Source organism: Phalacrocorax carbo, chromosome Z, assembly GCF_963921805.1.
Source record: "Phalacrocorax carbo chromosome Z, bPhaCar2.1, whole genome shotgun sequence".
Classification (NCBI taxonomy): Eukaryota; Metazoa; Chordata; class Aves; order Suliformes; family Phalacrocoracidae; genus Phalacrocorax; species Phalacrocorax carbo.
Window position 1 is genome coordinate 20495414 of NC_087548.1, and position 24382 is coordinate 20519795.

Here is a 24382-nt window from a genome sequence, read left to right on the forward strand (position 1 = left end):
ACATAAGTATAAACCTGAAAGGATTACAGCTGTCTCACTGGTAAACAAAGCAATTTAGTAAAGATGGACTAAGGCTGTTATAATTTATATTATTGACAATGAGTGCTCGTTTCTTCTCTGTAGCAAGGTAAATATTGAGGCAATGACGAAATTGAATTGTCCATTCCACTGTTAAATAAAAAAGCAATTTCCTGGGTACCGCAGTTTAACTGGTGTTAAATGGTACAATCCCATTCACATCTTGAACTTCTAGGTTTTACATAGGCACTATAAATGGGAATGGTAAAATAAAATAATTCTGATGTAGTTTTGCAAATAGACATTTGTTGTTACACACATTAAAAATACACTATTTTGATACTGGCAGAAATTGAGTTTTTGAAAGGTATATAATAATACTGTAATTTGGGTGCATAGGCTTCTCTGAGCATATGCTGTTGAACATGGTAGCACAGAAAGCTTGGTATGAGATGTATATGAAACTTTTGTTTCGAAAAATAGCAAGATGTGTATTAGTAGAAAATGGGTATGTGCTTTCAAGTAAATGAGATAAGGTGACACAGGACAGAAAATGCTATTTTAACATGGGCTAACAGAATGCAGAATGGATTAATTTCTATAGAAGAAATTTTTAGAGTGCCAACCTTAACACACAGCAGGAACTGTTGCTTTAAAGGGACTGTGTCAAACTTGACAGGCCCAAAACGTAACCTACCATAAAATTAAACTTTTTACAAAATGGCCTTTTGATCCTGAAAAATCTAACAACCTTCCAAATCCAAGACTGCCACATTGTTAAAATACCAAATACTTTGCTGTGTGATTGGCCATTAAACTTTGTTTAGTTTTGCAACATGTATATGCAAGTCATGATTTTGCTCTGTCCTCCACACTATCTTTGGGCCTATGCATTTAAAGAGTACCAGATCTTTTGTTTGGGATTTCCATGATTTAGCGTGTCAGTTACCAGTAATTTATAACAAAGCTATAATACGAGGCTTCTGTACTACAACAGTAAATGTCTCCTTAGAAAGAGGGCAGTTCTTCATACATGGAAGTTGTCAAACCACAAAAGGATTTATTTTTGTCTTGTTTTACTTAATACATGCAAATACTTTCCAGTGCACACTGAAATGCAATAAATTAGTTACATGGCATAGTAATAAAAATGAACAACAGCATTTAGCTATTTCAAGGTGACAGGTAAAAAAGAAGTGCTGTGATTGCTGCTCTTTTTTTTTTGTCAGTTTTAGCTCACAATCTAACAGTGAGAATTGAGAGAATTAATTGTGAATGGCTTTCCTTATATTGCACACAAGCATAATAGGCACAATTCATCCCTCTTGCTTATTAGCATGTGGGCAGGTTCTCAAATATATGTATAGATTTTTCATGTCTGAGGAAATGCTTCTGTGCTTAGAAATTAACTATACAACAGCTTTTCATTACAAATATGGTCTTTACCAAAACCAGGCTATTTTCAGGCAATGAGTTCCTCTCTTCTCATAATAGTAGAATGGCTGGGCATGGATTATGTCATTCCTCCTCTTCACACCCTCAACTCTTAATTTTCTATAATCTTCCCAAACCAGCACAGGACCTTTTGCTAAACACTTTTATTAGGTTTACTGCACAGTGTTAGCACCAATATTCACATTTGAATATCTGCCTTTTCTAGACAGTTTCAGTAATTAAAAAATTAAGGCATATTTAAGACATCATAAATGGAAGTGCTGAACATGCTCAATACACAAACATAACACTCCACAAACAAGGCTGTCCTGAACATATTCCATCAAAACCCACCAGATGACCACATATTACATTTTCCCATGAAACCTGGTGAAGGAACAAGCAACATATACAGCATACTTTAGCTTCTCTAAATATAGCTGTGATAAAACACATTATAAGCAGCTAGCATTAAGCATAAAAGTCTCAGAATTAGTTAGATTAGACCTGATCTTCAGTCCAACCCACACAATGAAGTTAGTCAGTTCACCCATGAAGGCTGAAGATTGAGAAGGCTAATGATCTTTTTCAGTCTTTTCACCTAACAGAATTCAGCAGCCCTACTTCACTTCAGGAGTCCTTCTCAACTGCAGACACTGAAAAAGGTATGGTTTTTGTTTTCACATAGGCTGTGGGACACTCTCTCATCCTCGTGTTAACCTGGGCCCTGGATGACTAACCCTACAGCTGACACAAACAGATGTTTTTATTTGTTTGAACTATTAGGTCAAAGGGCTAATGAGCTAATGAAAATTCTTTCAAGAGCTATCAAATGAGGCATGATTAGCAGATTTGCAGTTCCTATTTATATTAAACAAAACAATTAAAAATACATTCCAAGTTTACAAATCTTTCATTTCCACCCTAGTCTTGGTAAGAGGCAGATTTAAAAATAATAAAATGACAAAAACATACCTTAGTAGCTGCATCAGCAACTTCAGTTGGGCTCAGCAGAGCTGTACTTCCAACAGCTGTTAGAACTGGTGTTATGACAGTCTCTTCTGCTCAGTGTTTGAGAGGGTAACAATGAGTTTTCCCGTTTTCCCAGCAAGCCTTTATTTTCCCCATAGTATTTTCCTTTGCTGAACTTCTGTAGCTTTTTTTTGGTGTATGTACTTTGCCACATCACTTTATTTAAAAATAATTTCTAGTCATATAAACATGTCCCTCTGTTTCACATTATGGAATAATTGTATGAAGATTATTCCAATCCTTGTTCCACCAATAAACCTTCAATATCTTTCAGATATATTTCCAGAGTAACAACACCTTGCTGTGGAAATAAATCACCCAATTTTTGGAAGTTTCTCATTTTTATAAATATATATGTGTGCGTGTGTCAATATGCAACTATGTATAATTTAGCAATGATTATATAGTAATATTTGTTTTCACCTAGGAGTGAATAATTTGTCTTGAAGATTCCATATCAAGGTAATATGCCATACTCCAAAACTTGCTACTACTCAAGAAATCCAAACATAGCAACTTAACTCTACAGTGTTTATTTTCTTTTTTTTTTTTTTGATAGTGGAAATCATGTATAAATCACAAAGAGTACAAGTTCCTCATGTCAGCAATTGTCCACTTGAATGGGTCAACTCCTGCGTATAGACACTGTATTTTTAGTATAAAGCCAAGATAGTATGGCAGTTAACTAATACTTTCGACTACAGTAAAGATACAAACTTTTGTAATATAAATTAATTGCCATTACAAAAAGGCAACTGTATTAACTAATATGGTACAAAAATCTGCAACTCCTATAAATATAATGAAATGCAAGAAGTTAAATGAAATAATACATCACAGATTTTTGTATAGCGCATTTGAAGAGGCAAGCTAAGATACACATGGAGCATTATACAGCAATAAAGAATATCAAAACTCACTAGATTCAACCTTTTTTCTATACAAATGCTAGAAGTACAAGGACAGAACACAACATGGAAGCAGTAAAATTAGCAGCTCAGAGTGGGTAGACAAAGAGGTCTTACTGACAAGTTGTAAAGCACTAGGCAGCAGACAGAAGCTTGTCAAAACCAGCTGTTGTTGGATACTGATTGATAATGTTTTCATTCTGATGGCTGAGACACTGCAGACAGCCACAGGTCTGAGAAGCCCAATGTGGGCACATACACACACACACACACACACACACACACAAAGTAATTTAACAGATGGCTAACAAACATTAAAGCACAATAACTTTTTAAAAAGACAGTTTTCACTCTTTAATGAACTTGCATGTAAAGTAGAGCCTAGTGCCCAAGTTTGTTTCACCTAAATGATGAACATGTGAAAAGATTTGAAAAAAAAAAAAAGAAAGAAACAATTGAGATTGATCATCTGAATAAACACTGCATAGTGCTTACATAGTCTACCATAGCCAGAGAATTCGACAACTCTTTAGACAAGGAAGTGTGACATGAGCTGCTATGAACATTTTAAATTCCTCCATAAAAAGGTGAAGGTGTTTATAGACATTAAAAAGGTACACATCCATTAAGTCCATCCACAACACAAAACCACAGAAGAACTACATTCAAAGTGAAGTTAAGCATTGGCCTTAGCCTTAAGCAGTTATGAGGTATTGTTTCAACCTGTGTTGAGGAATGATCACTGTATTAGTAAGAAAAAGCATATTGAAAATCATTCTGAAAAAAAAAAAAAATCACTGCTCCTGCACTGTTAGCATTTTCCTAAAGAAAAAGCATTAAGCATCAAGAGGCCCTAGTCTAAGTGGCCACTGGCATATACCAAAGCCATATTCTCATCAATTAGCTGGGCCTTTTGCATGTCAGTGACGTAGCACCTTCCAACAGTGCATAGTTTGGAAATCATGACCAAAACAAAACTCAGAAACTCTAGGAGTTTTTGGACCAGACTCACTCATGCTACAAATAGGTACAGTTTTAAGAATGCAGTACAAGTTGGGCTTATTTTCATTTGCTGCACCTATTGGTCCATAACTTTAATACAGTGAAGAAGGGGAAAAACAGTAGAAAAATGTTCTCTCATCTTTTAACTAATGCTCAATGAAAAAGCAGTAGAAGCTCTGAATCCCTCTTTTTGCCTCCCCACACTGCCTGCCTTCTCTGGGAAATAATTCTCACTCCTCCCCACCACTTCTTTTTTGTCATTGTCCCTAAACAGGACAGAAATCCAGGGACCCTGTGGAAGTCTAGGGACCCTGTAGCCTTTAAGCTCACATCAGCTAAGAGGCTAAGAGAGAGTTTGGAGTTGTAGGTTAGATCCAGTTCCTCTTTAAATCCAGGGAAAGGAGCCTCCTTAACCCACACAAGAGAACCTGATGGGCAGCTGGGTCCCCTCTAACCTGTGCAGAGAGAACCAAACCAACATAGGGCTCCTCTCTGTGTTTTAAAATGAATAATTCCAGTTCTTGGATTTTTCCAAGATTATTAGGAGGGAGGCAATTGACCTGGCAGGAAAGAGAAGGAAAACAAAGCAAGAAGAGATGTCCTTCAGGCTTTCTGCCTATTCTATCACAAAATTAAACACTGAGCTTACTGGTATTCCAGCTTCTTTCTGATAATAGGAAGCAAGTTAGAACAGTGATCATCAGGCCATGCATTTGGGCAGAAGTAATTCTGAGGGAGCAATGCAAGAAATCCAAGGAAATTGAAAAGTAAACAAAAACCCCACACCTGTTAGAAACATTTTTTTAACAGAGTATAATTGCAAGTAATAAAGAAATGGCTTTTATAAGCCTTTAAAAGCTGATCCTTGCTATTTTCTTATCCCCAAATAAACTCATGAGAAACTACAATAACCTTCAAACTTAAAAAAATAAATGCTCAGAGTAGAAAGGTATGTTGCTGAAAAAAGGAGTTGTGAGTTTCAAAATGCAAGCAGAATCAATGAAGAACCACTGACACATCACTACAGTTTGTGTTTGCAGACGCTCATGCACAAGGGTCGCTGAATGCACAAGGCACAACATTCAAGGAGTGCACTGGTCCAGTGACTGATCTGCACATACCCTGTTGTGACTGACTTAATGGTGAACCAGTGACCTGGCATGTTTTTTTAATGGACAGAATTGGTTTATAAGGTTTTAAAAAAATCAACAAAAGGCAGCCAAAATACTGCAAACCTACAATGGGGAAAACTTGGAAAGAGGAAATATGTACTGTGTTACTGGAACCAAATGGGATTTTTCCAAATGTATTACAAATGTTGTTTCCAATGAATACTTTTTTGTCTTCTAAGTAACACTTAGCCCAGAGGACGTTTGAAAGAATGAGTTATAATCCCTTGAAACGAGAAGCTTATAGTGCAAACACTGGAAGGCCCTTAGTTATGGTATAGATGCCTTGGCAATGTTACGATAACAGTAGTACTCTGAGTGAGTGATATAGGAAGCAATCCTTATTTAAAACCAGCCACACTTCTGACTAGTAATAAAGCCTCCACAGCTGAATTAACAGACATTTGCTTTGCTTCTCTTACGGAAAACTACTTTCAATGAAAATTATTACTTTATCCAACTTTTTTACATTTTCCAAAAATATTGTTACTTTAGACAACCTCTTTTTGTCACCTATTTTTTCCCAGATCTATTATCCTCACACATCTGTTCACTACTTTACCTTTCAGGAAACTTCCAGCAAAATAATGGTTCTGCCTTTGACAGGTTATGCTGTGACTTTAGAAGAGGAATCAACTAACTTGTCAACTGTGTTTTCACTTAGTAAAATTTCAGGACTAACCTTTGCATTAACACGAAACTGCTTGCCTTCAAGGTATCCTATTAAGGTTCTCAGTGACTGTGCTTTCCATACTGTGGCGTCAGTAAACAAGCTAATAAAAAACAGTTTCACAAATCCTTAAGACATTAGTCAATTTTTTAAACCAAAGGTATCAGGTAGAAGTCCTCCTTTACAGACTATGTTATTTTTGTGCGTGTAAGATTTCCTGTGAAGGATGACTGCAACGCAAGGAAGCAACACGCAACGTGCAGAAACAGTGGTAAACAATGAGGAACTTCTTATTTCAGTAGTGTAGACAACTTTACTGTTGAAATAGTTGTGTACCTGATTCACAGAATATTTGTTTTAACAAAAGGACATTCTGCACTGTGTATGAACAACATATCACAGCAGTCTTGATACCACACCATAATTAAGCTGTGAGCAGAATGAGCAGGTACGGAGACGCCTGGAGAACCACTCTTCTCTCTTGCATTTCACATTCTTGAAGGTTCGAAGTCCCTCTCTTCCAGCAAGTTTATTAGAAGAGAGAAGCTGTCCTTTACTGCCTCCATATCATCCAAGGAGCAGGGTTTAAGAATCCAGCGCTTTCCACGAGCAAGTGGCTCAAGTTCAAAATACTTTTTTATCTATTAAGAAAAAAAAAAAAGAGACCAATGTATTAATATTATAATGAAAACTCTCTGTCTCTCGTCTAAAAAAAACCAAAGCAAAACAAAACATCAAAAAAAACCCCATGTAAAAAGATCAGGATACTAATTTTTTAGTCTTACCCACAGCTGTTCTTATAATACAGGTTATATGACATGACCTGAAAGTGTTTTCTTTAGGGGTGACTGACCTGCTTGGAAGCTACCATTCTACCCATACATTTAACAGCATGGGAGGTCTGGGTAAGAATTATACGGACTTTAGGCAAAGAGCAAAGCACACAAAACAAGTGTTCAAAAACACAGCCAAAACAGTAGAAGAAATTTTAGGTTATGCTTGTATTTTAATGTTAAAGGTGTATGTTTCATCATATTCTTATTGGTAAACACGTAAGAGGCAGAATTTGTCACCAGACTAACTACAGATATGAACTGTGAAAAATGTACAAATCCTAAAGATGCCAAAGGTGAGCTATAGCAGAGGGATTCTTAATGACCTTGAGAAAACTAGAAAAATAATTATTCCAAAATCAGCTAGTTTTTCTAAAATTAAACATAGAAGACTGGCATGCTAATGTGATTATGATAGTAATAAGTATTATATGTAGGCATAATGCTTTTCTACAATCATCTTAGTTCAAAATCCAGCACATACCAGCAGACTTCAGCTACTCACTAACAATACCTAATAATGTCTATAAAGAAGGAAACTTTTTAATGAAACTAATTCAGTTTTTACTTATGCAGTAACCATGCAGCAAGAAGGCATAAGAACATGATGTAATATAGAATTGCAAGTTTTAAGGTGACTACACAGTTGTGCCTTGACAAAATAACTGAGGAAGATGCAGTTTCTTGGAAAGACGAATCATCATTGATGCTAATTACACCACCTGCCAAGGCAGAAACACAGACCCACAGAAAGACTGAGAAAGAAAAGATTTTAATTTAGTAGTATACTGCAACACTTTTTAAAATAGCAAGTACAATATCAAAACATGTTTTTGATGCCTCTTAGGAGAAGACAGCAGTCTGCAGGTTATTTTGGTCCACTGATTACTGTTTTCATCAAAATTTTAGTCTTTGATAGTATTTGATCCAGTACTATCTGATGCAGAAGTCTACTCACGTTTGACTTGTCAAAATAGACATTTAGTTTTTACATCCAAAATTATATCCATCAGTACTTGTTATTGTCAACATACCAACAGAAGTATTTAGTCCTGACTTAGTTTGCACATCCTTGTTTCCTGTAATTATTGCCAAATACTATTTTCTTTTATCACAGACTGTCCCCCAAATATGCACAACAATAGGAATAGTTACTGGTATTGTGGTAGGCAGTAGAGGCCTTAGACAGGCAACTGGAGCCACACTGTGTAAGGCTCCATATGCAGGGGGGAATAAAAAGAAAGAAAAAAAAAAAAGCTTCCGAAGTCCAAACAAGCTGCAACATCTCTATGCAGCTCTTATAGCATCTATGCAACAGTTTTATTTATCTAGTAATGTATTGTAATAGAAGAAACCGACTGTAGTTGTATCAAACTCACATAAATCAGAATTCAACTGTGATAATGTGGCAGGAAGGGTTTCTTATTTTTAGAAAGGAATTTTGAGCAGAGTGTTTAGTAACAAGTATTAGAAAAAATGGTAGTTTTCAGATGGGAACTTCTGCTTCCCCAGCTAAGACACAGGTTAAACCTTTTAAAATCTACTTCCAACAAAGCAGAATTGTATTAATGACAACATGCAAACATCTGAAAATTCAGCACGGTACTTGACATTCATTTCCTCTCAAACAAATTTCAGAAAACATACAAGTTGAAATAAACAGGACTTCAACAACCAGTATTTTAATAACAGCATACCTACTTTCTAGCATTGTTATCTCAGTGCCTTATTAGTATCTGATATGTTAGTATGGTTATATGTGATCAGAACCTAAATATTAACCTCTATAAGTTATATGTTGTAATGGATTCAGCAGCTGAAGCGACACCGAATTGAGTTTACCCCCATGAACATATTGAATTAATGGCACCGACCAGATTACTGGAGAAGAAGGGTAGGAAAGCTCTCTGGCCTGTTTCAGCAACATCCTCCTTAACTGCTAAGTAAGGGAGGAACTAAAAGCTGCACAGAAGCATAACAAAGCAAGGTGTCAGTGCAGCTAGCTGATAGAGCAGCCTGCTGGTGTTAAGCTGACAAATATGGCTGAGTAACGTGAGATGTTTCAGACCCACAACCCAGAGGATGTCCACCACACCCCCTCTACTGGAAGACTGTTGCCATCAGCCCCTCGAGCTCACTGAAGTCTGTCTGCAGTCTTATTTACATAGCCTCTTGAATTAAGGCTGTACCATTATCAGGAAAAGGTCATTACATTGTAAGGAGAGTACTTGGGTTTAAAAGCAATAAATATCTAGAAACACATACATAAGGAAATGATGGCAGTAAGCAGACTAGGACTGAGTCTTGTGCGTTTGTGGGCAAATACGATGTTGCTTACCAAGGTAGCCTCTGGCCAAGAAAACCACAATGACTTTAAGCTATATTTCAGTGACTGCAGATGCCAAGATAGAATTTCTATTTCAGCAGTAAAACAGCATCAGTTGATTCAGTGAAATGAATTTTGCAGACACATTATTTATTTCTATGCCCAGTGTTGATCAAAATTTATTTTTTCCTATTCCTAGGTGTGTAATCAAAATGTAACAAAATGAACGATGTGCTGTCATCATTTTCCATACCTAAGGAAAGTTCAGAGTATCTTCATTAAAAGGCCCTAGATGAATGATGAAATTATAGTGATTGTTAAGCAGTGGCTTTTGAAATGGTAAGTTTTGATAACAGCATGAAAGCACAACAGCTTATATTCACTTAAGTAACTGCTATTTTGTTCATACCTACAGAGAAAAAAAGATTTGCTCGGTGATTTGTCTCTAATCCAAATACAGAAAAATAACACTGACTGGCTCACAAATAATAAATAACTAAACCAGAAGTAGCACAGAAGTGATTTTCCACAACCCAAGGGACACTCTGTGGTATGCTACTATATTCTCGCATTTAAACTTCACACCACAATGGAGTCTGGTAAAGCCCAGAGCCTTGCAAGCGGGCTCAATGACTTTGAAACTTCCAGCAAGAAGTTTGTGGACACAAATACTTCAAAATTTACTATAACTTCTCCCCTCTTTAACTCAGAAGATGTCATTCAGTTCTAGAAACGAGTAACTTTTTTTTCAGACTTTAAAAGGAACCCTTTTTACGTGCAAGAGATGAATCAACGACACAAAAATAGACCAACACAATGAGATGCCCAATACTGTTTATATAGTTGAGTTTTCCACTGGAATGCTCTCAGCTTTCCATCCTCTTTCGTTTCTCTAGTTGCTTTCTGCCCTGATGGCCATCATTCACACTTGTTCCCTACCACATTTCCTAAGAGGATGCACACTAATCACAAAAATATCCAAAGGAAGCTGAAATTCTCTGAATACTCACTCACCTATGTAGTTCTTGCATAATCAGATAATCAGTAACTATTTTACAGCTCCCTTCAATTGCACTAGCACAAAAGGGGTGAGTTCCTAAGAGAAGCTCTTTTGTCTTCCCCTCTAGCATAAATGGTGAAAAGCCTTCTGCCTGTTCACAGATGCCAAAGCAAAATATAAACACTCAAACATGCTCCAGATGTCTGACACATTAGACGTGCATTTACATACTGGTGTTGCATTTTTAAGAGTTTAAGCATTACTAAAGTTTTAAGATATAACCTTAGAAGAAAATGCAATAAATTAAATCCACATAATTTTAAGTCTTCTTTACTACTATTTTACAGGATCTCACTGCATGTCTTGACTCCACATGGGGGGGCTTGTTTTATAGAGAAGCTGACATTGTATTTATGCTACATTCTGTAGTCAATAAAATCTAACAATACATGTTTGTAATTATTCCCACTCCTCCCACACTACACCTTCTATGTGCTATTCTACTAGCACAATATACTAAGCATACGGTTATCAAATGTTGCTTAACCTACATGCTAGAAAAGTCAAGATACAATAAAAGGATTGGTGCCCAGAACCTCAGCTGGTGTAAATTAGCATAGCAGCATGGAACTGATGTCACTAAATTGATACACGTAAGGTGAGTAGCTGGGTCCTGCTGAAAGCTTTTATATGTTCTATTACTGAACCTCATCTAGCCATGAACATAAGATGTAAAAGAAAACTTAGACACTGCGATATTTGAATACGGAGTCATTTCTATCTATTACTTAACAAGAAAAAAAGCTGATTGAAAGGATTATTTTCCAAATTCAAAATTTTAATACCGAATTTCACAACACAAAAAGGCTTCCAACCCACTCTGATTAATCTGTTGTAAACAAATATAAAATTCAGGTAGTGACTTACATTACCAGCCTGTATTTGGAGAATTTAATGGATAAAATATTTTTTCATTCATTGCTGTTTTACTGAACCATTTTACTGAGGAAAAAAAATTGTAACAACACACGTATGTTACATCTAATCAACGGCTGCAGAGTCATGTCAGTGTCTCCACTTGTCAAAAATTTTCAGAGACTTTTACAGGATTAAGCAAGTACTACTGCAAGAGAATGACTGTTGGAGGTATGAACTAAACTGAAATTACCTAATTTGCTGAATCCATATATTAACCACAAGAAATGGTTCATTCATCTATCCCTCAGCTGCATGGACAAGAAATGCAGTAAGAATGGGAGACTGGGATCCCCATATTGACACTGTGGAAGTTTTATTGGGCTTTAATGCTAAGATCACCTTTTCAGACATCATAAAAATCTGCCTTTTGGAGCAACTGTTTAGAAGATGCAGGAGACAAAAGGCCCATGAACAAGAGACGAGCTGCCTATAACAGTGACCAAAGCATGCGCAAATTCAGCATCTTTGGAGAAGAGAAAAAGCCAAAAGTCCATCACATAGCATTAAGTTTTAAAAAGGGAAACTACATAAAATGAGTAACTTAAAGAAAATTAACTGTGCAGCTAAAAAGGTAAAATACTTGCAGGTGGCACAGAAAAAAAATACCATAATGAGAGGCTCAGAGTATATTTATACTGCTACAGGATTCTTTAAAAGAAACAAAAAAAGCTTTCAACAGTTGTAATAAGGAAAAGGATGGTATTAGAGGTAAAAGAAGTCATATCTAAAAAAGGAAAACAAAAAATAAAGGAAAGGAAATTCTGGCAAACTAAATAGAAACCACAAATGTTGACCTACTAACCATAGAGTGGAACCCATTGCTTAAATCACCACTGATGCTAAAAAGTAAATTGAAATCCACTCTAGCTTATGTTAGTGTGCTGGACTGCAAACTAGACAGCCTCTTGAGCTGTGACACGTGCTTTTCTGCTGGTCCTGTTCTGAGTATAGTGATTTATAAGAGTGGGTGGAAAGGATCGTTAGCCACCTCATCTTAAATCAACCGGCTCAATCCATTGTTGTACAGGAGTTAACACTTTCATGCTTTTCCCTAAAAATCTGCTAGAAACCGCTTTATGTGACACCCCTCTTAGCTAAAAAAGACCTCTTGTCTGACCACAACAGCTGCTCTAACATGCAAAACTGTCAGCAGAAACTTCATAATGTTTATTCTTCTGACAGTGACACTTGACATCCTCCTGAAAAGATACTTCAGGTGTGCCTGCCTGTGTGCTTCTTCATAACAGTGATCTCATCCATGTCTGTAGAGATCCTTGTAGTGCACCTATGTCTCATAAGCACTCCTGCTAAAACACCTGTACCTCATATTTATTGATTCCACGTGGAATACCCTTTATGCAACAGGGAGGGAAGTGGAAGTGCCTCAGCTGATGGGAAGGGACAGTGATATACTGTGGTCTGAAGCAACCTGGACCACAGGGATGTTCCCAGGAATGCCAGTTGAGGTTAATGCTCTTAAATTCTAGTTCTTTGAAGCTAAATATTTCACTGACATCTGACTTCTTTGTGACACTGAATCCAAAGTCTGTATGTGCAATGTTAAAAATTTGCAGTGAGTCAATTAAGTACCTATTATGATAACCAGAATTATGTAACTGAGCTGCTTTTTTTTGTTTGTTTTTAAAATATGTTTTAAAATATGACCTGCTGAAGTAAAACCAAAATAAAAGCTATGACTGTCTTATTCAGCCTTTCTGTGTGCTGGCAGAGTAGGCAATTTCTCTGGATAAGATTTCAAAACCATCAGACAACTTTTTGTAAAACCCCTCACAAGTAGCAGTGAATGCTTTACAAATTAGTATTTCTAGTTTGTACAGCTTTCCAATCTTTTTAATTTTGCTTTTTACAAAAGATTACCTGAAACACTTCCAGCTAAGCTTTGAAGTAAGCTTTGTAATAGACCTGGCCAATATTTTTGGCTCATAAGTCTTTACAAAGAGGAATACAGTCACTTATACCCATATTCCACAAAATTATTTATACAGTGCTTTGTGAAACAGACGCACTTTTCCATCCTTGTTACCTCCAGTGGCCACAAGACGCTACACTTTTGAGACTGCAAGTGATTTTAGAAAGAAATGTATTTTAAAGAAGACCCCTAACTATTCTGAATGAAGAAACTGTTTCTGAAGAAAGATGATGCCTGGCAAATCAGCATAGACAAGCTGTTCCGAACAGAGAGCACACAGTACTGGCAAATGCAAGTGTGAGACAAGAAAAGGGGGAGTGAGCTAGACAGCTGGAAGACGAATCACAGGGGTGCTTAGTATAAAATCTGAAATATTGCATCATCTATCAGGATGGAGAGAGTGGAACATTTTTAAAATGGGTAAGTACTTTCTTATACAGATACATATAAATAGACTTTGCGTACAGATACAGGTCATGTTATAATGGTTCTGGGTCATAGAAGGCAGATGAGAGTGAGGACAAAACTGCTGAGGGTGCAAAAGTACTACAGTGATTTGCACGTATGCAAAGATAGGCTTTGAGGAGCTACTAGCATCTATCACCTCTTTTCATGCAAGTCTTTTACCACACTACAACGTACTGCAGCCTATGAGATTTCTTTGGTTACATTCTGTTAATTTGTTCAAAAGAAATAGTAAGAATCGGGTAGCTGCCAAAACCATACACATGTACTTTGCCTTCCATATCTCATTCACCCAGCATATTCTGTTTATATAAGCATGTGCTTTTCTTACAGCTGGAAGTCATAGAGGTAGCATGAGAACAGCAGCATCGTAAAACCAGGCTTCCAGATGAAGATTCATACAACCAGCGCTGGACTGGACAAACGAAACAAGGGCTCACAATATCCAGCCCCAGAGTGAGCAAAATAGCAATCCTTCTTGAGTGACAAGTGAAACAACAAGAACAGAGAAGGAGGCATTGTACAAAAATGTATGCCATGAAAGCACAGTAAAATATTCTCCTTTAATATCTACAGCTTTAATTCTTTATTAAAAAAATAATCAGAAGAGGAAAACAGACATCAGATTTAATACAAGACTACAACTAACCCTTTAAGTTACTGCTCCTATTGCTTCCTCTCTTACCCACTGTGTTTTCTGAAGTACTTTGGGTTGCAACAGGTACTGTCTGACAGCTACATACTTAAAGTGTCAGAATATAAAATCATAAAGAGTAATACTGCAAATTAGCCCTGGTTTAAGTCAGCTATTTGGAAGACATTTAAAAATCACATCTTTTTTCCCCACATACTATGTACACACAAAAATGCCATTTTACTGCATATAAGAACAATTTTCTGTATGTCTCTTATTAGCATATCCAAATATATTTTTAATACATACCAAAAATAACTGATTGATTTTAAGCTCAATTTAAACTTAGAATAATTTGTTTAAATTATTATTACTGCCCTAATCTGTTAAAAAAAAAGGGAGAATATCCCAAAATAATTTTACAAGACACTCATTAATAATTTTTACTATACCACCACGCATCTCCTCTCTACCTTCTCTCCCTAGGTTTGGTTTCTTGTTACATCTTCAGTTAAATAACTTAAGGAATACAAATAACTAGTAGAAACTCAAGACCTTTAAGCAGATATCTTTCAGAGCCTTGCAGCATTTTCATAGCATTTTTTTAAAGTAGCAGATATTCATGGTTTACTTCAGAATATAATACTAACAACAGAGTATGCTGATTTCAGCAGCAAAATACGCTACCTTTAACTGCAGATTGTGGTTTCAACTAGTAACAAAACCTGAGACACAGGTACACAGGTGCTGAGTTTTTACCCACCCCCCAGAAAAAGTTTACCTGTGATGTTGAATGTCAAAATAACATTTAGAATAAAGAGAAGTCCAAAGATCAGTCCGTATTATGACAACCCTCACCATGCAAATGGCATGTTTTCTGTTCAGATAATAGTTAAACAGTATTTTCTGGAGAGGTGCATATGTGATGATTCATCTGTGTTTGCCTGAACAGGTATATAAATCTAGCACTTGAATAAATAACATCTGTATACCATGCCCAGGTCTGCAAAGCACCAAAACACTGTATGGACACGTATTCTTGTATCAACAGCAAAGAACAGGATTTCTATGGGCTTTGTGGTTGGTTCCCCACATTTACACTGCTGAAACTGTTCCAAGCCAACAGCCAGTATGAACACAAAAGAAAAACAGTATTCAGCAGTAGCTGCGGTTCTCTGAGATGTGTGCTCTCATGCACAGATCAGGCACTGGTTGTTCCTATTTCACTTGCTCCAAACCAGGTATATAGCTGACTGTACAAATGTACGATGGTTTCAACCTCCATTCATGTCCTTTGCTGATGGGAGTATTATTAGTTATGCAGAGTCCACACAGGGGCAACAGAAGCCCAGAATTTACTGGAATTAACCACTTCTGGTTTGAAAGCAGAAACTGTGACATAAATCCATTTTGGAAAAAGTTAACGTAAAACATCTCTGAAACAAAAAGTGTTCCCAGAGATCCTGTCACCACCAGCTTCAGTTCCTGGCTCCCAGAATGCCATGGGCTCTGTGACCCCCTCTGCTCCTCCAGCACCAGGGACTTCTGCAGGGGCTGTTTCAGAGGGTTTCTGCCTTGCCCTGTGGTTAGAGGAGGCAAATAAGTGCCTTGGGTTTTCTAGGTCCAGGCATCTGGAAATGCCAGTGCTTCCAACCTCATAGGAAGCCACTGCTTTAAACTAGTATTCCAGGTAGCTCCTGACTTATCTCAATTTCTTGATATTTGATAACTCTCCGTCTAGAAACGTAGCAGAACTCCTTCATGCTCTGTGACTAGAACCTTGCTTGAGTAAGGCCCCTCAGAGCTTCCAGATTCCTTCATAAAGCAGAAGGATACCAAGAAGAAAATTACACAGCTCAAATCAGACAGTCCTCTACAAAAGGGTATAGAGAACAACTACATGCAAGAACAGTTTGCCACTACTTCTAAAATGATAGGAAATACATGAACAATCATAAGATATGGGAAAAAGGGAGCACTTTACACTGAGAGAGGATATTTTAAGCAGGTAACTGAAGTACTTCCATTACTGGGAAGCAATATCAGTGACCTAATGCAGAGGTTTTCTGCAATGATGCTGAAAAAGACAGGCATGACCAGAAGGATTTTGAGAAGATGGGTGAATACAATGAGATGCTGAATAACTGTGTTGTTCTTTTGACTCTTGAACTTAAAGGTAATAGGCTAGAACCTCTCTTTTTCCAGTCTCCAGTGTTATTCCTTCCATTACTGTAGGCTGCAGTAGAGAGTTCCACCTGAGACGTCTTTTAGTAAAAAGGTCCCATGGGAAGGGACAAGCAAGAAAATAATGAATATTCTTCACCTACCGCATCAAGATACCACTTGCCCTACATTATCCTGACCCCACACTTCAAGGAAAAACATGAAATAATATGCAGGTCATCAAGAGTTGCCTATACATAAAAGAAGAAAGATCCACTGATATCTCAGGCAGGGTATCAACCTTTAGATAAAAAAAAAAACAAAACAAAACAAACAACAAACCAACCCATACCTAAAGAAACCACACTCTTCCCCAAAGAATGCCTGAATTCTGGGGCAGAAAGCCAGCATCTATAAAATTTAAGGGCTCCTTGAAGGAGGACTACTACTAATAATATTGAAGATGCTTAAAACAGGATCTGTAATAAAGCTATTGTTACTTTGCTTAAGTGAATTAAGGCTTGCCTTTGTAGACCTATGACTATGGAGTGCCTTTATGGTGTCGCTAAAAAGCAAGATTATTTCTGAAGAGAAGCACCTGAAGGCAGGAATATTATGTCCTGGTGATGTCCCAATTCTCATTATTCTATCAATGAAAAACAAGAGCAGGCAGTTGTCAAGTGACTCCAGCAGAAAGGGAAGCCTGGCTTCTGCAAGCTGACACGCAGTTTCTTCCTCTGAATCTGACTCCCACTTTTACCAACAGGTTCTAGTGTTACACCTGAGGTAAGCTTCTCACTGGAAAGGAAATTGTATATAGCAATATATAGTGGACATTAATTTTTTAAGAGGATGAGAAGATTAATATCAGTTGACTAAAATATCTTAATGCAACAGATTTTGTGTTAGACTGTTCTAAGCACTCTCCACTTACCTTACAGAGTAATTTACCTATTCAAAATTATGGTCTAATGAAGGTATAATCACCTCTTTAAATTTTGGGGTTCTGGTGCTCAGGAGAAGTCTTAATTCTGCACATTTGCAATTACTGATTGAGTCTTCTTCACATTAGAAGTCACTATTTGATTGTGGCTATAAGTGTTCATATATGATGATATATGATAACCATATGATAAGTTTGTGGATGAGTAGTGACAAGTTAAAAGGTTATAATGTATATCACTAGCTTTTTTAGAACATACCCTAATTTTGCACCACTTCACCACTTCTTGATAATGAACTATGACTATACCTAAAAAGACACTAAGTACTCCAGACCAGACCAGGAAAGGTTTGGTATATTGAAGTTAATGAGTTTAAGTTCCAAATCCACATGTAAGAAACAACCAATTATCCTGTCTGAAACACAGGCTTGTAAAACTCTCAGTTACTTGTAAAACGGTCTGCTACACACCAGTAAGATGTTGTTTAAATGACTTGTTTGACTAGATGCATTCACCATGAAATTGATTCTTTTAAAGCATTATTTTTAAACTTGATAGAAGTTAGCTGTGTAAATTGAAAATGGGAAAAAATCTGTCATTATATAAAGCGTAGGTTTCAGTATGAGTTTAGTATTTTATGAGGTCAAGGGTGACTTGAATGAGAAACTCATCAAGAACAAATAGTCATTTGTAGGGTAGTAATTGAAAGGTTTAATATGACTAAACTGTTCTGTCCTTTCTATGCCAAGATGTATGGTATAGGATCTAGTGTTATTCCACCACAGCCTGTGCAGCTCCAAAATAGTACAAAGACAATAAAACAACAAATAATATCTTTCAGCCATAAGCACCAAGTTGCTATTTTTTCTATAGTCTGAAAGTAGCACTATATTGTGGTTTTACACCTGACACTTCCAATTAGATTTAGTATTATTATTTTATTATGCCTTTTAGGTAGCTGCTAGCATAAGAAGGGGATAACTGGCAACAGGCTACTGAATGTTACTCAATCTCCAGCTCAGGGACTCAGTTTTCAACTTTATAGTGGTCCAGGTTTCAAAGAGAAAGACGAAACCATTGCAAGGAGGTCATGGAGTTGAATACATGTAAAAATATTCCCCCCAAGCTAAAAATATGTTCTTCAATAACATTTTAGATTTGAATGTTTAGCATGGTCCTATATAAATACTGACAGATAGACCATGCCAGGGTTACTGAACAGACCAGAATTTGCAAAGAAATGTTTTATGTTTGCTTCCATAACTGGAAAATTGTTCTATTGGTTTATAATGAATCAGTGTACTAAGGGTATGTTGCTAATAATTCACAGATGCTTTAGCGGCTTAAACCAAAAAAAGTCTACTTGGTAACAGCTAAAATTTGAAATCTTGCTAATGGAATATTTCCAATTGTCCTCTCAAAAAAGAAATTACCTTGTTACAAGATGAAACATTAACAGTAGTTTTTTAAAAGATCAATACAACAAAAAAATGTGTTTTATACATCGCTCCAGAAAAGCTGGAAAAATACTATGCTGCCTACTGTAAAACTGTTTTGGAGAAGAATCAAATTCTTAGACTTTCAATAAAGTAGTATTTGCACATTGTACATCAGTTTACTCAACATCCAGTGAAGAGTGCCACCAGCCACGCTGTTTTATAAGCCCAGTTGTAGACAGATTAATTGAAAGGACAGTGTCATCATCATGTCAGTCAGACCACAGGCAGTGCAGCAGGAATTGGAGAGGGAAAGTAGAAAGAGGTGTAAAATGGTTTTAGATGACTTACAAGCAATAAAACATCCTGCTTCTAAAGATGTCTAATCCATCACAGCAGAAATGACATCATATTAAAAGGAAAAAATTCCAGCCCAGATGGTAGTGTATCAGCTTAATGTTTGCCAACTAGAAAGCACAAATCTGCAAATGGACTTGATAGTGCTTGAAGCAGAGTATACTGAAAAGAGGACAATGCTTAGAAAAATCAAGGTGAAACAGTGACATTTGTCTCAGGAAACAAAAAATGGTTCATATTTTTCCCTTGATAAGAGTTAAGATGTATTAACACGACCTATCAGTAAAAATAAGGTATAAATGCAATCAACTGGGATTAAAGACAAATGCAGGACAAACAACTACAACTGGGCCTTACAAAAAATCCACTGGCTGGTGGTCTTCAGCTGATTGGATCTTCAGCTATTCTTGGGGGAGGGGAGAGAGCAGTTCTGCTTATTTTATACAAAACACAGGCAGCACCATTTTTTAAATTAAAGGTTAACATATATGAATTTTGTGAATTTTACAGTGTCAGTTAAAACACTAAATTCCTTCCCCTTTAGCCTTGTCTGTATTTATGTATACAGTATTTTAAGAGAAAAAGCCAATGAAACTACATTTGAAGTTATATTGTTCTACTAATATAGCCTGTACACTCACAAGTCATATGTAAACCAATCCTTATTTCTGTGAACACACTAATTTACTTTGCACAATGAATTTTCTAACCTACAGGGTAAGCATGAACAGTTCAATTATTTGCTTCTCATTGTCTATAGTATATGACTGATTAGCTAGATCACTAGGTTTTCCTTCTTAACTGGATGACATTTTAAAGCATGGCAGTAGCAGACAGAGAACCCAACAAACAACAACACTGTATGTGTGCCCAAATACCCTGGATGACATGCAACTTCTCATTCTTGATCTTCCTTTCACTACTAACATTCAGAGATGACAGTGAGTTTATTATCAGTCATGTAATATACTCATGCTTGCTACAACAGTATAAGAAAGCTATGGGATTGCACTTTAACTATCAGCTATACACTAGTCTCAACGCAAGAACATCATCTCAATTTATATCATATAAAAAGGTAAAGTGACATTATCATTAAAATTACTGCACAAAAATGCCCAACTGAAGCAAGAGGAGAAATACAATGTCTTGTTAATGTCATACTCAATACTGTGTTGCCTCAGTAAGCACTCCCAACATCTTGATGGACTATAAAGAAGTGAAAATACTCAGTCAAGTAACTTTTTTTTTCACAAACAGTTCATCTATTACCACTCCCAACCTGCGGAAATAATTACACATCCAGTGCAACAGAAACCTATTTAAGAGGAAGAAAAAACCATCTATGGTCTTATACTTTGATATTGGCACATACTTGTGCATAGTACATTTTTACCAGTGCAAGTGAGACTCAAGTTCATTTGTAATCACACACCTGTGCAAACTGAACAATATATACTGACTGCATGGAAAAGAGAGGAGAAGGGAGAGAAAGTAAAACAGGAGTTGTCTGTTGGAAGTAACAACATAACAGGCATAATTATTTTAGATTCCTTCTTCCAAGTATTCTTTGTGAGGGAATAGTACTATTTAATTTAATTACTCATTGCCCATTCAAACATATTTTAAAGCTATTCCTTTATACTGGTAGAAACAGCTACTGTTCAGACCTCTTCACAGTGTACTTGGCTTGGCTGCATGCTACTAACCTCTCAACAGGCATCCTTCCAAATCAGAGGGGAGAGTAGAGGGCAACAACACCTCTCCCAGCTAACACCAGTTTGTCGGATTATGTATCTATTTACTTATTTATAAAAAACACTACAGATTGCAAGACACCATGATACCACAGTGATATAGACCATGTCTCTATCTGATACAGATAAATCTTGAACATTCTGAATCCTAATCTGTACTTAAAGCTGAGGATATTTAGAAGCAGGAAACTGCGAGGAGAAAAAGTAGTAGAAGGACATCAAACAGAAGGAAAAATAATGCCTCTCTCTACAATTGTTAGCATTAATGTATTTTAGGACTATGATCTAGGCCACCTTCTTGCAGAAGGAAGTTTGTGCAAAGAACTGGAGGTCAAGCCTAGAGTGACATGGTTCAATGAATGACCAAATGGAGGTTTACATATTTCCTTTATGGCTGCTGGCACTGGTTTTGGCCTAGAAGCCTCTAATGAACAAAGAGAGCTCTGATTCCTTCTGGGTCCATTAATTTGTGATTAAGATCCAACAATACAGCACTTTGACCCACTGAGCTACAGAAGGATTGGATGTTTCCTGAAGGAGTAATTTTGGGTGAAGGGGGAGGACAAGAAAAGAAGAAGGGAATTTTACTGATCAGGTCAATCTTACTGAGACAGCACTCTTCTCACATCTGACATGCATTGTACTCTCTAGAGAGTTTTGAAGCTTTGGAAAGATGACAGATGACTGAGGTATGGAAAAGAGGAGTGAACTGTGGTAGCAGTGTCTCAAGTACAAAGAATAAATTTATGTTTTCAAAGATGGAATAAAATTCATTTTCAAGAGAAGGAAATTGAGTTAGCTGTTGCAAGCCATATTGTCACAAAGAAGGACATACAAAGAGGGAATCATTACAGCAAATCGGATGGCATCCTTCATAGGTATGTTTGAAAAGCCTGTAGTATCATAGTCAAAAATACGTGCTTCCTCACTCTGATGTAGCTGAAAATAGGAGACGTATGGGTAGGTCTATTAAAAAAAAAAAAATCTCAGAGAATGAACACCTGGTTCCTTGAAAGTAATCTTTCTATCTTGACACCAATATACTTCATATAACCCAAGAGAATTAAAGGCCTGTTTGAAGTTAGAAGAGCATGTACATGACACACCATTTGGAGGAGTATTTACTTTTTTCAACAGACATAAGTATTAAGCACAGGTGATAGATTCAGATCCGCAGGAATGAACGGAGGCTGGAATGTCTAGACGACCAGGAAAGCATAACACAGGTGCGACAACTCTGCTCAACTCTCACATTCCAATATTTTCAGTATAAACTAAATAACTTCCATCATATGTTGATATAAAAGCAGAAGAGGGAAAACATATTTGGCTTTGTCTACTACAAATGTCTACTCCTAGTAATTTATTTTGGAAGCTAACTATCCTTTTCATATTTGGGTTGGATGCTTCCAAGTCCACCTGGGGATGGCTCAACTCTCTGGCTATCCAGTACAAGAGTTTTCAGTTCAGAAAACACTTTAAATTCTCTGTCACTGGTTTAGCCAGGTTGCTTATACTTGAATGCTTTTTAAGTGGCTGTCCTACTGGACAGCAGGTGATTTTTTGCTCAACATAAAATCTTTTTATTTGACATTTACATTCTAACTTCTTGAATCCCTTGCCAATGTACATATACTATGATTTGTCATGTACAAATCAAGCAAAACACACTATCTTCCCTCATATGATTTTTGAAAACCAACATAGAGCTGCACTGACAACCTACTACCAACAGCAGGCAAGCTGAGGTGAAACCAAGGCAAATTAACAAGGTGGTAACCCCAAACCTAAATCCTTCTGCCATTATTTGCTGTAAAAGGGGGTTTGTCACTAATCTTGTACCATAAGAGAGACTACCATCCTCCATAAACTACTCAGTTTTATAGCACTATAATGTCAGATGTATATTAAATAGATCTTGAACTGCTGTGTTTCTGTACACAAGTAGGGCAGTTAAAAGGTACCTACTCCTTAAAGCAGTACCACAGAAAAAATACACAGAACAAGCATTTTGCATCTTTGTGTTAATTCAATGTCAATAACGAGGTTTCCTCCAATTCTAAAAAACACAGTTCACAGGAAAAAGATGGGATTTGCTTTGGAAAGCTCACCTGCAGCTTATGCTTAAGGACTATATGGCAAGTGATTTGGTACAGTTTACCTGTTTTGGAGTGGAAGTTACAAAAAGGGAGGTTTTATTTTCCCTATCACATATATGCAGTATAACATGTTCAGCAGACAGCTTGTCGGTAAAATCTTCTTCAATCATTAATGTTTGTTATTCTTGCCCTAATTTCATCTGCTTCACAAAAGATATTATCAAATTAATAATTTAATTTTCATCAATTAATTAAAAATATATTAGAGCACATTTGCTATTACAAATCTATGAAATGGAGACGATTTAACATTAGACTAGTAGAAATACAATGTTTGAAACTATAGAACTGTAGACAAGAAATCAGTCTTTTTTGGAAACTAACAGTGGGTTGTTCCCTAGGACTGACCTGCGAATTAGCAGAGGGGCAGGATTCTGGATAGCAGCACTCTCTCAAGACATTTACAAATTTGCAGTACATTAATATCACTGCTAAGAGCAGAACATGGTCTGACAGACCAAAACAACTTACTGACCCTATTTAGAATTAACAACAAAGGCACAGATTTTAATGGCAAGTAACCAGTTAGGCCAGCTGCTAATTACTGCCAACCTGCAACTGGAAGTAGTGACACCTGTGCTTCTGAAACTCACCCTACAGCCATACACAGCTGAGATTTCTGACAGCACTAGTGTAACCACTCTTCACCTTTAAGAGTGCTCCACTGTTCAGAGTTGTCTGTACCCCACTGTGTGACAATAAATTTTCAATAATTTCATTATATTCTGGGTTTTGGAAAGTCTGCTTTGTTCTGTTCCGGTGACTGACAAACTGATTTTTGACATTTGCTTTCTAACAAAAAGATGCACTATCTTAAGTGTTGTTGTTACAGATTATGATAATCAAAATGTATGCAGAGCGAGCAGAGTTTTTGATTCATGCTCATTCAAGACTGCTACTACCAACTGCAAATCACTTCATTATTCAGGTTAGGTTAACAATACCACTACCAATTACAAATCATCATGATGACATTCCCTGAAAGCATGGCTAATAAAACAACATGATAACATTTACCATCCTCATGCCCTATTCAGCTAACAGAACACCTAGAATCCTAGATTCCATAATTACAGAGAAGGTAAAACATTCAAAGCATGTCTTCAATAAAATGAAAATTCAGATCTTGGATTTTTTTTTCTTTTTTGTAAACATATAACCCATGAG

At 36.7% G+C, this 24382-nt stretch overlaps 1 protein-coding gene across 3 annotated transcripts in view; it reads right to left on the reverse strand.

Annotated features, from left to right (window-relative positions):
• Positions 1-1138: 1138 nt before the first annotated feature.
• ARL15 (ADP ribosylation factor like GTPase 15) overlaps positions 1139-24382 on the reverse strand; it is a 228381-nt gene continuing 205137 nt past the window's right edge. The window contains exon 6 of one of the 3 annotated variants that reach the window (XM_064437819.1): positions 1139-6874. In XM_064437819.1, coding sequence (XP_064293889.1) covers positions 6722-6874 — 153 coding nt within the window. In that variant the 3' untranslated portion in view covers positions 1139-6721. The remainder of the gene's footprint in view (positions 6875-24382) is intronic. The other 2 variants (XM_064437818.1, XR_010370476.1) reach the window with 2 other exon arrangements.